Genomic DNA, 16492 nt, shown 5'->3' on the forward strand with positions numbered 1-16492 from the left:
GGACAGACTTTGTGACATTTTCAGGCAAAGAAACATCAGAGCATTCTTGAGGTTGAATTGCTGGTGCTCTTTTAGTTAGAAACTTAGCCCTATTGTAGCTTTCTGCTCTGGATGATGTTGATGGTATCAATCTTTTAGCAGAGATGCCACTCTTTTTTGTGAATTTAAAAGTTGGCAGTTGTTGCTCTAGCAGCAATATTAGGAACAGAATAGTTATACCAAGGACAGCTACGTGAGAGCATCTTCTTGACAGCATAGCTCCATCAGCAAAGGATATGCATATGCTGCAGGCCAGCCACTCCTCCAATATTTATAATCGATCAGAGCCCAATTAATAACAGGCGTGGTTTTAAAGCCACAATTATTCTGCGGTAAGGTGCTAGACCACTACTAAAGGAGCGTAACGATGACATTTGGCCCACAGCCTCTCCTTTTCAAAATAATATCAAGATGAAACTCTTCAGAAGGAAAAGAAGTAAAAGTATCAGTAAAGGAGGCTCATCCCAGCCGCAAAGTGCTCCTGCGAGTCCTCCAGAGATCTCCCCCGAGGTGATAAATGACTCGTCCCGCCCGCCTCCTCGCTCCGCATCGCTGCAGAACGTAGCTCTCGGTAGGAGCAGGTCCTCTGAGAGTCTATCCAGTGTGGCTAGTGTGGATCTGAAAGCTAGCACCATAGGGACACTGGATACCTTCGCTCGCATGAACACGGCAAGACGAAGAGGGGGACACAATGAGAAGGTGGTCATGGTCCCATACTTTGGGCACTTTGCTGGCCAGCGGATCATATTCGACCTGAAGAGGCACACAGACTTTACTGTCAATATCAAGGTCAAAAGTGAGAGCCAGGTCATTGCCTCTCTCTGCCATAGACAGAGGCAGAAGGAAACAGTCAGAGACCAGTGCATCAAGTTTGCACATGAAGTGACCACTCATTTGCCTCATCAGCAACCCCCCTCTCTCTCCTTCCTCTGTGAACAGACCATTATACTAAACCTCTCCAATATACCATACTGGATGTTACCTCCTCGATACAGTGCACAGTTCGATAATCTAGACTGCCAATCCCTTCAAGTCCATGTTTTCCCTTCCTTCCTTTCTTCCTCGACTCCTCTACATATGAAACTAAAAAAGAACTTATCGGTACGAGAGCTGCAGTGGATGCTCTCACAAAAGTTGCATATAAATAATCCATCTGCAATCACCCTTTATGTGAAGGACTCTCTCGAAACCCTCCCTGCTCTCTCTTCCCTACCAGCAGAGCTGACAGAGCTAGTATGCATCATTGCACCATCAGCACAGCAACATCTAAACAGACACAGATCTGATAAGATTAGGTCTAGCTATCCCAGCCTTTCCTTATGTGTATCACTGATTGGCAAAGGACTAAAAGAAATACAGGTCTCCCCCTCAACTCCGCTGTACGTGTTTGAGGAAATCGTTAAACAAGAATTTGGGCTGCGATCGGATAGTTTCCTATACTTGCCAGACGTTCTCTCAAGACATTGTAGATCACACAGTTCGCAGTGCCCTTTACGAATGCATGCATTGCTAGACACTTCTTCAAGTTCTTTCCTTCTCCTCGATCATCATAAAAGAAATTTCCCAACGCTCCAAGGCCATGTCACTGTCAGTCAGCAAGAAACACTCCAGTCTCTGCTCCTCTACCAAATGACGATGGGGGAGCTGGACCTCCTCAAATGTTGTCCTGTCATATGTTTTGAGGTCCTTGGTCCCACAATACCAATTGCCTTTAAGACTATGAACGATCTAGATACAGACCCAACTCGATTCTCAGTTGTTGATATACGTCCTCACGCTGTGAGTGTTAATCCGGACTGGTCTATACCCGTATTATTGAAGTATCTCACTTGTGTGAGTGGGTTTCCTTGCAATACTATTAAAATTGGAGACAAAACACTCCAGAAGAGTGTCTCTGATGATTTGCTGCAGGTGAAATGGTTTAACATTGTCAGTAATACAATCTACAGATTCCCCACAAACATTCCTACAGCTAAAGCTTAAATTTTTAAAATTATAACGTCTCTGTATTGTTTTCATATTTATTTTGTTGTATCATTTTGTAAATTTTGTTTTTGTCGGTAAAGAATTATTATTGTTGTTCATAATAAAAACTAATTTTAATCTCACGTGATCTGCTAATAAAAAATGGCGACTCCAGCGGAGACAGAAAAGAAGAAGGAAAATCCAGCCGGCAAAGCGCAAGAAAGCTCACCTGCTGCAGAAAACAAATCAGAACTTTCTCTTGTTGATTTCTGTACTCAGTTAGAGGACTATACGCCTACAGTAAGGCAATGCAGGCCATTGTAATGCATACCTATGCAAATGCACAGTCTGTAACTATGATTATATACATCTATGTACTATAATGCATGTGGATTATATGTACGTGTATTTTGTTACTAGATACCTGATGCAGTGACCCAGCATTACTTACAAATGTCTGGGCTGAATACCGACGATCCAAGAATGTGAGTATTAAAAGTGTGCGTAATGTTGCTTACATCTAATTCTGTATAAGGCATGTGGGAAACTATCGTGTTAAATTTTTGTACATGGTTCATGGTTGTTAATATTTAGAGGAATTTTTGGTATTAGGAAGTTAGGGCAGGCTTCACAGTCAAACCTGTCTATTCTAGACATACATGTATGTATACCATTCTGATTATGAACCTGTCCTTATTTCAGAGGTTCATTAATACACATTACTATTGTATTGGGACTGATACTACCTGTCCTGATTATAGAGGCCTCCTTATTTTAGAGTGTCTGGTTTGATTGTACATGTGTGGTTAGGCTAATGACTTGTACTTGCACCAACCACCCACTGTATTTCAATCCTTTAAGAAATAGTCCCTCCACTATGAATCATTTGTGTGGTTGTACGACGGTCGGGCCGTATTGTCAAACACTAAAATTTTGTTGTGTTTCAATTTGTTGTTATTGAAATCGTCTAATCAAATTTCAATCTTCTAAGCATTCCTTATAAGGCGTTGGAGAATTACCGTTTCGGCGTAGCTTTATCTCCGACAAAGAATCACTTCAAAACCGACGAGTGGGGCTGATGTGTATATGCATAATACTGGTAATGAGAATGGTTTATGTTGTATTGTTTTTTTTATTTTGGTACTTCAATGTACTGCAGTGTTGCCCTCCTAAGTAGCTATTGGATATCAGGATACAGTGTGTAAATGATAATTTGTTGTTAGAAGACTCATAACAACACACACACACTCACTCACACAGACATACATTGTATATAGATGTACTGTATATATTATACTATTTTTGTATGTACATACGTTATGCTCATGCTTACGCTAGAGAAACTTCATTGTATTAATTGGATTATTGTGCATGACATGGTGGTGTCACATAAGAAAGACAAGAGTCTCCTTCGCTCTTTCTTGTGCTTTGTACCCCCTTCTCTCAGTTCTGTGTGGATTCTTTGTTGTATTTCTCTCTCCCTCTCCTCTTTTTATTCTTTCTATTTATTTTAAACTTCTCTTTTTCTCCCCTTTCTGCCTCTCTCTTTCTCTCCTCTCTCTCTCCTTTCTCCTCTCCCTCTCTGAAGCCTACCATGACCTCACCACAAGTATACACTTTTTGTAGCTTCCCTCTGACTGTGGGTATAGCCACATAATCACCACCCAGCACTTTAATGTATTCACAATCAGTCGAAAGAGTGTGGTCCTATGCTATTGAGTGGGAATCCAGAGTGTGGAATAATAGGTAATTTGAGCTTTTAACACTTAAAGGATGTAGTAGGATAAAACTGAATGTGTGTTTAGCATACAGTCAGACCTGTCTATCCTAGACACCTTTGGGAGCCAATAAATACTGTAGAAGTGTCCTTATTTCAGAGGCTCATTAGATATTGATACACATTTATATTGTATTGAAACTAACTGCTACTACCTGTCCTGATTATAGAATTGTCCTTAGTCCACAATAGTAGGTTTGATTGTATTATAGGTATTGTGGCTGTATTGTGTCATAGCTGGTCTATAGGTTTTTAAATGGAGTGTTTTGACATAATAATTATAAGCCCCTAAAGACATGCCTTTCTCCTATTGTGCTGTACAATGTAGTGACTCCTGCTTCCAGCTGTCACTGTGTATTGGGTTGACATTGTGAATACAAGCCTATGTACCTCCTATCCACTGTAGGATATACAATGTAATACACTTAAATAGTCAAGCAAGTTGCATAAGATACAGGAGTAGCATTTAATATTGCATTTCTTTAAGATTTACATTGCTACATTTTACAATTATTAATTATAATCACATATAAATTAATTGTTATGCATAAGTGCCCTAATGTCTGTTCTACAAGTTTTTGTTATTTTTATTGCAAGTGTTTGTGGTTCTTGTGGTAGACAGTGCTCCTCCTACCCCAGACCACTTATAAGAAATGCTCCCTGGGAGAACCTCCACCTTGTTTCCCCACTGATCTGTTTGAAGGGACTTCCCTAATCCAGTTGTGGTTTTTGTGTTGCCTAATGTTCATGTGATGTCTTGCTTGATGTAGCTAGTATACAGAATCCATACCAATAATTTAATATTATTAAATTTGACGTACGTGTGCATAGTATAGAGTCTTATAGTGCATGTTATATGCATGTAGTACATGTATGCCTTATCATCATTATAATATACTAAATTTTGTGTTTATTATTCTGTAATTATACGATGATGTGATCCTTGTACTGTATATATGTCACGTAATGGTGTATGTACACACACACACACACACAGACCTTCATGTAATCTTTCCAATTTGATTGATTTATATTTTAATGTTATTGAGGTTAAGCTTATCCTTAATGCCTACATGTACATGTAATGGAGTCGTGTCTCTTACTGTTAATTAGCCAGGAGTACATGTACATGTACATGTATGTGTGTTTTGTGGTGATTGCTAATCACGGACTAACATGTTACTGATAGTGTTTCTTACTCGTCCTCTCTCTTTGTTGCGGTTATAGTTACGATGACGCATGTGTCTTGTTTTATAGTAATAAATTATTATGACGGTAAATAAATAATAAAGATTGATTCCCTTGATAGCGATCAAAAGAGTAAGCAGAGGCCGGAGGGTAGCTGTCGAATACAGAGAAAAAGAGAGAAAGAAAGAGAGAGAAGGAAAGAGAGGGGAAGAGGAACATAAAACAAAGGAAAAGAAGGAGAGACAGAGAGAGAATTTAAAAGAGAAAGAGAGCACAATGGAGAGAGAGAGAAAGGGGAGAGAGAGGAGATATAGGAATTAGGAAGGAAGAGGGAGGAAGTGTCTACATGTAAAGGTCACATTGTGGTGTTGGTGATGTCATTTGTGGTTGAGTTTATATTGTTTTACTAGTCCTCAATTACCTTTTCCTTCATGGTCTCACAACAGACACTCGCTCACTCTCTTCCTCTTTATTTTTGCCTTCCTTGTCTTGTCCATCACTTTTTAAGAATGGGTTCTAATCCTCCTCTATCTTTATTTCTCTCTTTTATTTGTTACCTTTTTCTCCCCCCCTCTCTGTCTCCCATCTTGTTGTGTACTCATCATCATAATCACTGCTAGTATAGTTACTGTTTGTATCTTTTGATGTCTCCCTCTCTCTCTCACTCTCTCTTTGATGTTACTCACCATCTGCTCTCATGATAAGAGAGATTTGTATTAAAAACCTGTCTGACCACTTGTGTTTATAGTCTCCAGACAGTGGAACGGGATAGTGTACACATCATTGAGTGTATTAGTCTTTAGTCTCTGCCTCCTTATGTGATATCCTAACCTCAGCTATTGATAATGCGTGTGCCTTTGTGTAGGGCTATCTGCTATATATGTTAAGGTTAGGAGGATTATGCTCTAAAATTGCTCTATTATGCTATGCTGCAATTCTCAGGAAACAGCTCTATTATGCTCTACCAATCAGCCATTGCCTATGAATTTCATTATAATAACTTAGCCCCACTCAAGAATGTGAGCCAGTAATTCAATTATGAAGCTCTTGAAAGTATTTTGTGAGCAATAGTAGCTGTTTAAACACAAGAACAGTTAATTCATTGAGTGCAAGTGCCTGCTTATTGCATTTCTCAATGCAATAGGGCTATCTGCTACAGCCTTTTGCAGAAAACTTGCCACCACCAGTTCTATAGTCACGCGATGATTAGCCATAGGCTTAACTTAATATTTTTCTGAAGTCACACGATCAGACTGGTGCAAGTTTTGTGTAAAGGGCTATCTGCTATATATGTACAGTGTATGTGTCTAATGTGGTTTGTGTGTGTGTATTGATATGGTAATGTGTGGATCCTATTGTCTGTCTGTTTGCATACATGCACTTTTGTATCTACTACACTGCTACTGCTACATAGATAATGCATGTACATAATTAAATACAGTTATACACATATCGTGTACTTGCTTATCTGAAATTTGTATTAGAATTGGATTTTTTTACGAATTTTTAAAGTTGCTCCTAAATCGGGCCAAAGTCCCTGTACTATAGTACAAGGCCAAATTTTGCCAAAATTGAAAAGGAAAGAATTCTGCATTTTAATATATTTTTTTCTGATACATATACATGTACTTATACTGCATAGAAATTTTGAACTAATTCCGATCAGTTTTGGATCTTTTATGAATCTTTTTTTAATTGCTCAAAAATTGGGTAAAAGTCCTTGTACTATAGTACATGGTCTTTGAGCAATTTTCGTCAGAAATGACTCAAAGAGAAGCCTTGATTTTTTATCGTTATATTCTGATGCGTATACATGTACTTATGTATGTCTAGTACTGTCATTACTATTGGTTATGCTGTGGTTTTAAGGAGTGTGGATTTGTTTGTATTAGTTTGATTTAATTGTGTAAATATTTTATAATAATAATAATAATAAGTAATTTAATTGTTTACATTTATAACATGCCTCTCTCTCTCTCTCTGTATCCACATGTACACATGTACATGTATGTTTCTCTCCTATCCATAATGTGTTTAAAGTACGTGTGTACATTTAATTAGGTTTTGGGCAAAGTGCCAATACATATGCTTGTACCACATATAATCTAATAATAGGCATTTTAATATTTTAGCGTGTAACATTTAATTAAATGTGTGGGTGGATATTGAAGCTCATTTTAAATTTACTTGCTCTCTCTCGTTTTTCCTCTCTTTTCTTTCTCTCCTTCTCTCAGTATTCGTTTAGTCTCTCTTGCGGCTCAAAAGTTTCTGTCGGACATTATTAACGATTCATTGCAGCACTGTAAAATGAGGGGAGCTCCTCAAGGATCAAGAAAAGGAACAAAAGTAATTTAATAGCAGTAGTCTATTTATCTAATAGCAGCTGTTAGATCTAGAGGGAGTTTTATATTTGATCAATAGGTCTCCTAAAATCTACGATTTTCAGCTTTGGTCTTGCAAATTTAGCCTATAGGTAACCCATGTTTAGTTAGATTGGTCTCTCAGAATTATTTCTAAATGTACGTACATGTAACGATCCTATTAACACTTGCCAAGTTTTACATACATGTACTTTTATTGCTACACAGGGCTTCCCCACGAAAAATTTCCTCCTTTTCATTTTTGACGAAATTTGGCCAAAATCCCTGTACTATAGTACAGATACTTTTACTCAATTTTTGAGCATCTTTAAAAATCGTAGAAAATCCAAACTTGATTGGAATCAGTTCAAACTTGCTACACAAAATAAGTACATCTATTTGCATCAGGAAAAATTATAAAAATGGAGAATTTTCTCTTTTTCATTTTTGATGAAATTTGACCAAAATCCCTGTACTATAGTACATGGACTTTTGTCCGATTTTAGAGAAGCTTTAAAAATTCGTAAAAAATTCAAAGTTGATTGGAATTAGTTCAAACTTTCTATGCAACATAAGTACATGTATATGCATCAGAAAATGTAATAAAATTGAGGAATTCTCTACTTGTCCATTTTGATGAAATTTGGTCAAAATCCCTGTACTATAGTACAGGGACTTTTGTCCGATTTTGGAGAAACTTTAAAAATTCATAAAAAATTCAAATTTGATTGGAATTAGTTCAAACTTTCTACGCAACATAAGTACATGTATATGCATCAGAAAATGTAATAAAATTGAGGAATTCTCTACTTGTCCATTTTGATGAAATTTGGCCAAAATCCCTGTACTATAGTACAGGGACTTTTGTCTGATTTTGGAGAAACTTTAAAAATTTGTAAAAAATTCAAACTTGATTGGAATCAGTTCAAACTTGCTACACAAAATAAATACATCTATTTGTATCAGGAAAAAATATAAAAATGGAGAATTCTCTCCTAGTAATTTTTGCCAATATGGTAGGTATTGTTTGGCCCAATCATTTTGAGCAAGTTGACTATCCACTGACAAGAAGGTGCATGATCAAAAATCCTGTGGGAAATCCTACTGCGACATATTGTTGCTCTTTGAAGTTTGAGCTATTACAAGTGTCTGAAATAATAAAAATGTTCAAAATGAATAATATTTTGATATTATTTTTCAATTTTTTAGGACAAACGCTATGTGCTAACAATGGAAGATCTGTCTCCAGCCCTTGCTGAGTATGGCATTAATGTCAGGAAACCAATGTACTTCACATAATGACTATCGGCTTTATTTCTTTCATGATCTTAATTCCTATCTTCTCATTAATGTCACTTCTCAATTATCTTATCTTATTTGATTTTTGATTTAGAACTAGTAATTATTATTATCATTATGCATAATTGAGAGGGTGTGGCTCATTCTCATTTAACGCCCACTCGTTTTGCAAAACAAGGGCGTGGCTCTAGTACAAGGGACAAAGATGTTTAAGAGAAAGAGCTCGAAAAAAGGCGACAAAAAGAAAGGGAGCCTTGGGAGGACGAATCAAAGGGAGGGAGAGGAACGACTATCGGGCGAGCTGCCTCAAGTATGGCTACCAACACCTCAAGAGGTAAGAAAAGAAGCTAAAATGGCAAAAAATATCTTGTTTTGTGTTTCAGCCACACCCTGATGGCAATGAGCTCTTACCTGGAGGTGAGGAACAGCAACGCTTTGAGAGCTTCCTAGTCAGAGAGGAGGGAAGGACTGGAGGCTGGGACGAGAGAGAAGAGCTCAATTATGCTGATATTGCAGCTAATTTGAGTATACAGATTGAGAATGGTGGAGAGGGTGCAGAAATAAGTCTCCCGACACAACAGCCTAGTAACATCAGGCCGAGCATAAGGCGACACGAGCAAGTCGACGAAGTGTTTGATTTTGATGAGGCCATACTGGAGGAAAGGGATGGGGAAATACAACACAGTCGGCAACCATCGTACAAAAGTATGGCCCAATGTACACTAACATTAGTTGCATGCAACTTTCCCATTTGTATAATGCAACATCTTCCATACTCCACTGACTCCTGTATAAACTGTATTGCATGGAACAAGTTGCATATTAGGTAGCTTAATGAAAGTGCTGCTTAGATCACATAAAATACTGCAAGCATTGTACTAGCTGTAGTATTCAATTGCTTATACTTCATTATTTTTAGGTCCTGCATTGTCAGCAGTGCAGTCAGAGACTCATAGTTTATTCAATTATGCACAGTCCACAGTCTATCATGTTCATTTCCTTGGTATGCTCTCCAATATTAGCAACCTGTGGGAAGGAGAGGTAGGAGGAAGAGAAGGCAGCAGTGACCCAAACAACCTCCTCAAGTTGATTGAACATTCCCAGGTAAAGCAAACATGCATTATTTGTTGGCATTATTTAAAAATTATTAATTATAATTTTCTCATAAAAATATTATTTTATTTTTATTATAGAGGCAAGGAATAATGCCTTGGGTGCATCAAAAAGGAAGTCAAAGGATACTAGTGATCTCAAAGTATGGAATAAAAGTGACTGACACAAAGAGACAGGTAGTGTATGCATAAAATGTGGAAGCTAAAACTTAATATCCAATAAGTCATAGCTTAATGTTGTGTATTTTTGTTCACTAGAGGGTATACGTGAGACACACTTTGCATAAGATAATAACAGTGGTTCATTTCATTGATATGAGAGGACACTCGCTACTGGCAGTTAAACTGAACCACACCAATGATGAAGAGGATGGAAGGGATGAAGAAGAAAGTATTGGATCGTTTGATTTATTTGTTTATGAGTGTGAGAGTGAGGTAAGAAGTCACCAACTTAGCCACATTGAAGGATTTTGTTTGGCCCATTTCTCAGTTAAAATTTTTAATCAGTTATAATTCTTCTCTCTATTTTCTGCAGAATCAAGCTACCGAAGTATGTGTTATGCTAGGGCAAGTATTTGACTCGGTACTGAATAAGATGAAACTTGAGGATAACTTGGGAATACCACACTGAGCAAACAAAAGGATTATTATTATTTATTACTATTATTATAAGTTAATATGTCTTTTACTACTGATATTATTATTATCATTATAGTACTATTGTACAAATTGAGTAGTAGTCAGTTTGAATCACAAAGTCAATAACATTGGTGCATCTTCACACATATTCCAGTCACAAACTATATTCTATCAAAGCGACTACCAACTATAATAAGCCAATAATTTCTATTCATTGTCTGTATGATTATTATGTAGATTAAATTGGTTACAGAGTATATAAATGGGCTAAATTAGGGTTAAATAAATAGAATTAGCAATTAAGGCAATAGAACTTGACAGTTATTATTGCCTTAAATTTCTAATTCTGCTAACCTTCATTTAGCCTGTGTAGATTTATGTATAGCTCTAATCATGTAGTAAAAAAATATCTATGATCTATGATCATATAATATCTATGATTGGATTAATCCCGGGGGCGTTTATCTGCACTAAAAATAGCATGGGGTTTCTATAATTATTTTTAGCAAAGAGACCGGAAGCTCATACATAGATATTGCAATTAGCTATGTGCGGATAAAATCATAAATCCTATAGAACCAGAGAACTCAATACTTGTGACTCGTGAGACAGAGACAGCAGCTGCACTAGACAGAAAAAGCAATTTCTTCCATCATAACAATGTATGGATCAAATAGTAAAAATACTGGATCACCAGATGCCTTGTCAGATTCTGCTGTTAAATCACCAACTAAGTTGTCCAAGTTGGAGTATTTAATTATTATATTGTGTTTAGCAGTAGCATCTTATGTTGGTGTTATATTGAGGATATACCTATCTGGCTCATGTATTTCATCATGGGATGGAATTAAAAATTTTGACTCACTATTGGTACAAATCCTTGGAAGTGGATTAATTGGTTACCTGGTATTTCATGAGAAAAAAATTAATAAAATACTGTACATAACTCTTGCAACTGGCCTGTGTGGTTCACTAACTACCTTCTCTACATGGAATTCTGAAGCAGCAATTGTCTTATTGCAACTAAATGAAACATCACTGGATGTTATGCATGATGCCAACTACATTACAGGAGCAGTTTCATATGGAACAGTGTTGATATTAGGCATTGGCATGCCAGTATCTTCTTTTTTTTTTGGAAGAAATATTGCTAAATTATCAAATAAGCCTTTAATTTTTTTTAAGAGTCCACCATGTGCACAATGTTGCAATAAAAAATTAGGGTGCCTATTTGCAGCATTGCTATTTGTGTCATTCACTGTCTGCATTATTGCTTGTATGCTAACAAATAAGTATTTCATTATATTTTCTCTTTTGTTTAGCCCATTTGGTACATACTTGAGATGGTGTTTGTCTAATTATTTTGATAATTGTTTTAATAAGAAATTTCCTATAGGAACACTAATGGCCAACTATCTTGGATCACTAATACTGGCGTTGTGCATGGTTGCTCGATTACATGTTTCTAATGAAGTAGTCATCATCAATGGAATAATAACTGGATTTTGTGGTAGCTTAACAACAGTTTCCACATTTACTAGTCAAATAGTGACACTTTCATTCCCAATGTCAATATTATACATTACTATTTCTCTGACAACAGTTCAGATATCGTATGTTATAGTTTTACTCACTTATTCTTTGATAGCTAGTTAATGAATTTTGACTTATTTTTATTACACTGTTTTTAGCTAAAGTTAGAATGTTTTTGATATTATGTATGTTGAAAACTGAAGTGCGTCTTATCTTATTAATACATAAGAACACTTGAATACTGCAATAAAGAGAGTGGGGTTTCATAGTTTACATAATAACAATACTGCAATAAAGAGAGTGGGGTTTCATAATTTGCAAAAGAACAATACTGCAATACTGTACTGTAACAGATACCTCCCTGTCTGCTGGTTATGGGCGAGATAAGTGGTCTAGGGCGTACTTATCTCAATAACCACCTACAGACCTTATTGTTATATTATGTTGTTGTTATTGCTTGTAGTAATAATTTAAAGGTAAGATATGAATAGAAAAAAAGTGAGATAGAGAAGATAGCAAGAGAAATTAACAAAAAGAAAAATTAAGATAAATAGCTGCAAATGATACAAATGAACTAAAAAGTTGTGATTTAAGCTAAACTGTGTCCATCTTTAGAAGATCCTGTATCTGCAGTGTGTGACTGCTGGTCAAACCAATAGAGAGGACACATACCCAATAAGCAACCAATTGTAACACCAATAACACGCCCCTATTCAAAATAGCTTAATGTTACACAGAGTATATACTTTGTCAAAAGTACCATGTGCATGTGCATGGCATAGACCAAAAATTTAAGCAGCATGCAGTGAATATAACAGAAAAAGTATAGAAATAGAATGAGGAGAGAGAGAAGAAGTATACTCACAATTCTTTGCATCCATCTCACGGAATTGTGTCTCAATTGTGGAGTTGTCAGTTTTGGATTTGGTAGACCAAGTCTACGGCACAATGCCTCAACAGAATCAGCTAACCTTTGTATCAAAGGAAAACATTAATCTATCAGACTGCATGCAACAATATACTCATATAGTTTAAAGTTTTGTACCATGAACATTGACAAAAGCATAAAAGTATAAGTGTTATGAATGTTCAATGCATGACAGTGCATGGAGTGCATACCCTAGTCCACATAGATCAGATATTAAATTTCCCAGTGCAGCTGCAGCCATAGTTGAAATGCCAAGTGCAACTCCAATAGTAATATCAATGTATTCACCCTAAAACAGAATAGGAATATTTATGGTTCCTCTAAAAATCCAATTATGAACAGAACAAGCTGAAATGTCAGACTGTGATACCAGTTACTCAAAAATTTGTAGCCAAAAAGTTGGCCCAATCTTAATTTCTAAATATTGCATAAGTGTATCGCCATTATGTTAATTAAGAACATTAATAGAATTACTATGAATTTTTCACTTACTGCTATTATCATCACTGCATTGTCAAGAAAACCAAAACCCACAAATGGTAAAGCAGCTTCGGTTAAAACTGAGAAAATTAGCTTAAAAATAGATTAAACTAATATTTTCTTACCTAATTGAAGTTGTCTGTTTGTTGGTCTCTGAACTATAGAAATTATTTTCAAAAAAATATAAAAAATAATATTTATTTTGCAAAGATTGCACACATGCAATTGCTCGGCAATTAATGTTTTGACTGCAATAAAAAAACTGTGAATAAGTATTGGGTCTAACTATCATTGGATGAATCTGAAACCTTCAAGTGCATACAAACAATGCGAAAGTGTTGTTGTGTATAAAATATTCACAAGAAGTTGCTCTAGGTCCATCAGTAACAAGGAAATAGTAGGAGAGTAGCTTTAACATGTATATACAACATTCCTCCACTTTGAGCAATGAGGAAATACAAGCGATACTATTTATTGTAGCATTGTAGCTGACAAATTTGAACAAGGAAGATATAATTTGGTGGCCTGCACCAAAGAACAACGAAGTTTCATTTAGCATTAATTTTAATTAGTTATCATTGTACTGTAGTGCCAGAATGGTGCTTTCATTATTACTCATTTCATTTTATTGAAATAGGCCCACATATACATCACCTTTCTCATCTTCTGGGAAGCTTGTAGTATCAGAAAGAGCTTGTGAGAGATAGAGACGCTCTTTCTCACTCAAAACACTGACCAATCTCCTTGCCCCTTCCTGTGAGAGAGAAGTGGTACCATCAATAGAAGTCCTGCTTGTAGCTGTAGAATAAGACCCACAGCTAGACTGTAGCGAAATTAGAGCAAAGTTTCTAACAGAATCCCTTCTTCTCAGTAACAGGCTACAAAGTCTGGGAGAGGGCATTTTGATTTAGCTGATATGCGTGGGTGTCAGTATGAATCCAGCCCCGCCTACATTTGCTACTAGTGGGCGTGGTGAGTTTTAAACTCAAAGGGTGGGGCTGCTTGCTGGAAAGAAAACGCAAAACAAGATGAATACAGGCTCCCCAAACAGAACAAGCGGTGTTAAGGTAACTTAGAAGCAAGCTGGCAGTAGATAGTATTTTATCTTCTTTCCTGCAGCTACCAACAAGCAGTCATGAGCCAACACTTCACATCAGTAATAAAGGAAGGACACTCCTCCTTAATCCTGAGTATCTTCTTGAGGGATCAATAGAGAAGCACTGCTATGTAAGCTAATGATATGTAGCAATCATATACACACATAGACTAAAGCAGACTGCTATGGGGAAACTTTTTAACTATTGCCTCTGAAATTGATTGTCCTTGTGATGTTATGATTTGTGTTGCATTTTAGTTGCTTGGTGTCTTACAAAGTGTTCCAATGCACCAGAATCTATCCAGTCGAAGTGAAACTCTCAAATTACTGGACAAGAAAAGAGTAAGTTAAAAGAACAGCAACTCAGGTTCTTTCACACTAACATCTTCATCTTAGACTAATGGTGAGCTACCATGGAAGGTTGGAGCAAAGGAGAGAGTGACACTCTGGATATCAGCTTATGGCATAAAGATTACCAGAAATGATGAGAACTTTGTAAGTAGTCACTGGTGTCCCATTGTCTTGTATTTGAAGCAACTAAAACCACCTAAACTTCTCAAAATATATACATATTCCATGCTATTTAGCTAACCATTATCTTCACATAATAGTCAATACTGCATCGATTTGGTCTGCACGAGATTGCTTCAGTTAGTTATGTACATGATGACAGGGAGAATCTCCTTCTATTGAAAGTTGGAGGGGAGAGTCGTACACATTGTCAACTATTTGTGTTTGCATGTACCAAAAAGGTAAGCAATTATTTGCAAAACTTTTCCCCTCTAAAATGTCCTCTCTTTCTACATTTCTTATGATAGAAACAAGCTGAGGATATCTGCAATGTCATTGATCAAGCATTTGAAATAGTCTACACTGAGATAACGGTTCAAAAGTTGAGAGAGTCCATAGATGGTGGTTCATCTCCTCCTTCATCCACACAAAGAAGACTCCCCAAGCGTCTCTCGTCATCCACTCCACTCCCAAAACTGGCAGGTGTTCCACCTCCTCACTCAAGATCAAAGAGAAAAATACAACAATCACAAAGGATCCCCTCATCATCTGAAGAAACGTAAATACGATTTTAATACTATCTTGCATAAATTGCATGTTTACAAGTAAAATTTGATTATAGTATCATTTTTATTATATTTTAAGGCTCCGTCCTATGGATACACCTACAGTCACCATCCAACATTCACCTTCTCCAAGCACCGGAAGCAATCGTTCTGATCCACCATCTCCAATACTGGCTCCTTCCATTGCTCCAATAGTAGAACAACCTCAAGCTCCGATAGTGGCTCCTTCCATTGCTCCAATAATAGAACAGCCTCAAACTCCAATAGTGGCTCCTTCCATTGCTCCAATAATAGAACAACCTCAAACAAAAGAAATACAAGTAGAGACACACGAGCAAGTAGAGACACAGGATGATCCAGAAGTACTAGTAAAAAGATACATGGGCATTGTAAGGAATACACTATAAATAAATTCATCTTGTTTTCAAGTACTATCACAATTCACAATTGTCATTACATAACACATGTATAAAGCAATGCACCATACATAAAATGAGTGTGCATAGAAATTAAATGTCACTCTTCCTCTTTCTTCTGCAGTTGCATACTCAGTTGAATCTTGGGGAGCTAATAAAATTCGCTGATCATTTAAAGAACTACAGATCAGGCCAGACAGTGAGAGAATTCTGCCTACAGTTGGTGCAGCTCTATGGAAAAAAAAGACTATTCTTAATGGAAGGTAAAACAAAAGAGAGGGGAAGGATCATATAAAATACATGTATACATACAGAATTATTATTCTATTTTTCGTTTGATTAAAAGTCAGTCAACGCTACTAGTGATTGACTTACATCCAACGAGATTTAAATTTAAAAGCTAGTCTCTCACCTTTTGTCCACATTATAGTGTTTTAAAATTCATTTTAGCTGACATTTTTTCTTTGGAATTGAGCAGATCTTTTTTTTAAAAAAATTTATTTTGTTAGTTTCATTGACTCACTGTCAACTAACCAGGAACACTACCCCTATTTTTAGTAATGTTTTAAAATTGAAAAAATACA

The 16492-nt window shown here is 36.4% G+C and overlaps 5 protein-coding genes across 5 annotated transcripts in view; 3 read left to right on the top strand and 2 right to left on the bottom strand.

The window, feature by feature from the left end:
• Positions 1 to 2142: 2142 nt before the first annotated feature.
• LOC105316438 (transcription initiation factor TFIID subunit 10-like) lies at positions 2143 to 8731 on the top strand. The gene is made up of 4 exons (XM_011411325.2): positions 2143 to 2304; positions 2425 to 2489; positions 7204 to 7315; positions 8539 to 8731. The coding sequence occupies exons 1-4, from the start codon at positions 2167 to 2169 to the stop codon at positions 8626 to 8628; spliced, it is 405 nt and encodes a 134-aa protein (XP_011409627.1). The 5' UTR covers positions 2143 to 2166; the 3' UTR covers positions 8629 to 8731.
• Positions 8732 to 8823: 92 nt separating this feature from the next.
• LOC109590351 (uncharacterized) lies at positions 8824 to 10502 on the top strand. Its single transcript, XM_020006277.1, has 6 exons — positions 8824 to 8962; positions 9012 to 9333; positions 9548 to 9732; positions 9822 to 9917; positions 9999 to 10175; positions 10276 to 10502. The coding sequence occupies exons 1-6, from the start codon at positions 8834 to 8836 to the stop codon at positions 10369 to 10371; spliced, it is 1005 nt and encodes a 334-aa protein (XP_019861836.1). The 5' UTR covers positions 8824 to 8833; the 3' UTR covers positions 10372 to 10502.
• A 1854-nt stretch (positions 10503 to 12356) lies between these two features.
• Positions 12357 to 14257, bottom strand: LOC100635472 (transmembrane protein 65-like). The gene is made up of 6 exons (XM_003383447.3): positions 13975 to 14257; positions 13446 to 13478; positions 13333 to 13400; positions 13032 to 13129; positions 12778 to 12883; positions 12357 to 12621 (listed from the first exon to the last, which is right to left on the bottom strand). Exons 1-6 carry the CDS (start codon positions 14219 to 14221, stop codon positions 12502 to 12504), a joined length of 672 nt encoding a protein of 223 aa, XP_003383495.1. The 5' UTR covers positions 14222 to 14257; the 3' UTR covers positions 12357 to 12501.
• Positions 14258 to 14323: 66 nt separating this feature from the next.
• Positions 14324 to 16486, top strand: LOC105316452 (cerebral cavernous malformations protein 2 homolog). The gene is made up of 8 exons (XM_020006330.1): positions 14324 to 14387; positions 14440 to 14547; positions 14675 to 14758; positions 14813 to 14911; positions 15028 to 15168; positions 15235 to 15485; positions 15572 to 15881; positions 16033 to 16486. Exons 1-8 carry the CDS (start codon positions 14349 to 14351, stop codon positions 16201 to 16203), a joined length of 1203 nt encoding a protein of 400 aa, XP_019861889.1. The 5' UTR covers positions 14324 to 14348; the 3' UTR covers positions 16204 to 16486.
• LOC100635598 (KH domain-containing, RNA-binding, signal transduction-associated protein 2-like) overlaps positions 16051 to 16492 on the bottom strand; it is a 3936-nt gene continuing 3494 nt past the window's right edge. Inside the window, exon 7 of the mRNA XM_020006341.1 lies at positions 16051 to 16139. The gene's annotated coding sequence lies outside the window, so the exon portion shown is untranslated. The remainder of the gene's footprint in view (positions 16140 to 16492) is intronic.

The sequence above is a fragment of the Amphimedon queenslandica genome, unplaced genomic scaffold (assembly GCF_000090795.2).
Source record: "Amphimedon queenslandica unplaced genomic scaffold, v1.1 AMPQUscaffold_13510, whole genome shotgun sequence".
Lineage (NCBI taxonomy): Eukaryota > Metazoa > Porifera > Demospongiae > Haplosclerida > Niphatidae > Amphimedon > Amphimedon queenslandica.

Excerpts from the sequence above, each read along its gene's own strand:
- LOC105316438 (XM_011411325.2), top strand. The coding sequence starts at position 2,167 with ATGGCGACTCCAGCGGAGACAGAAAAGAAGAAGGAAAATCCAGCCGGC. Across the intron at positions 2,490-7,203 it reads AATACCGACGATCCAAGAAT|TATTCGTTTAGTCTCTCTTG; the intron begins GTGAGTATTAAA and ends TCCTTCTCTCAG. Across the intron at positions 7,316-8,538 it reads GATCAAGAAAAGGAACAAAA|GACAAACGCTATGTGCTAAC; the intron begins GTAATTTAATAG and ends TCAATTTTTTAG.
- LOC109590351 (XM_020006277.1), top strand. The coding sequence starts at position 8,834 with ATGTTTAAGAGAAAGAGCTCGAAAAAAGGCGACAAAAAGAAAGGGAGC. Across the intron at positions 9,334-9,547 it reads TCGGCAACCATCGTACAAAA|GTCCTGCATTGTCAGCAGTG; the intron begins GTATGGCCCAAT and ends CATTATTTTTAG. Across the intron at positions 9,733-9,821 it reads AGTTGATTGAACATTCCCAG|AGGCAAGGAATAATGCCTTG; the intron begins GTAAAGCAAACA and ends TTTTTATTATAG.
- LOC100635472 (XM_003383447.3), bottom strand. The coding sequence starts at position 14,221 with ATGCCCTCTCCCAGACTTTGTAGCCTGTTACTGAGAAGAAGGGATTCT. Across the intron at positions 13,479-13,974 it reads CTTCCCAGAAGATGAGAAAG|TTCAGAGACCAACAAACAGA; the intron begins GTGATGTATATG and ends TAATTTCTATAG. Across the intron at positions 13,401-13,445 it reads AAACAGACAACTTCAATTAG|TTTTAACCGAAGCTGCTTTA; the intron begins GTAAGAAAATAT and ends TAATTTTCTCAG.
- LOC105316452 (XM_020006330.1), top strand. The coding sequence starts at position 14,349 with ATGAATACAGGCTCCCCAAACAGAACAAGCGGTGTTAAG. Across the intron at positions 14,759-14,812 it reads AATTACTGGACAAGAAAAGA|ACTAATGGTGAGCTACCATG; the intron begins GTAAGTTAAAAG and ends TCTTCATCTTAG. Across the intron at positions 15,169-15,234 it reads TGTTTGCATGTACCAAAAAG|AAACAAGCTGAGGATATCTG; the intron begins GTAAGCAATTAT and ends TTCTTATGATAG.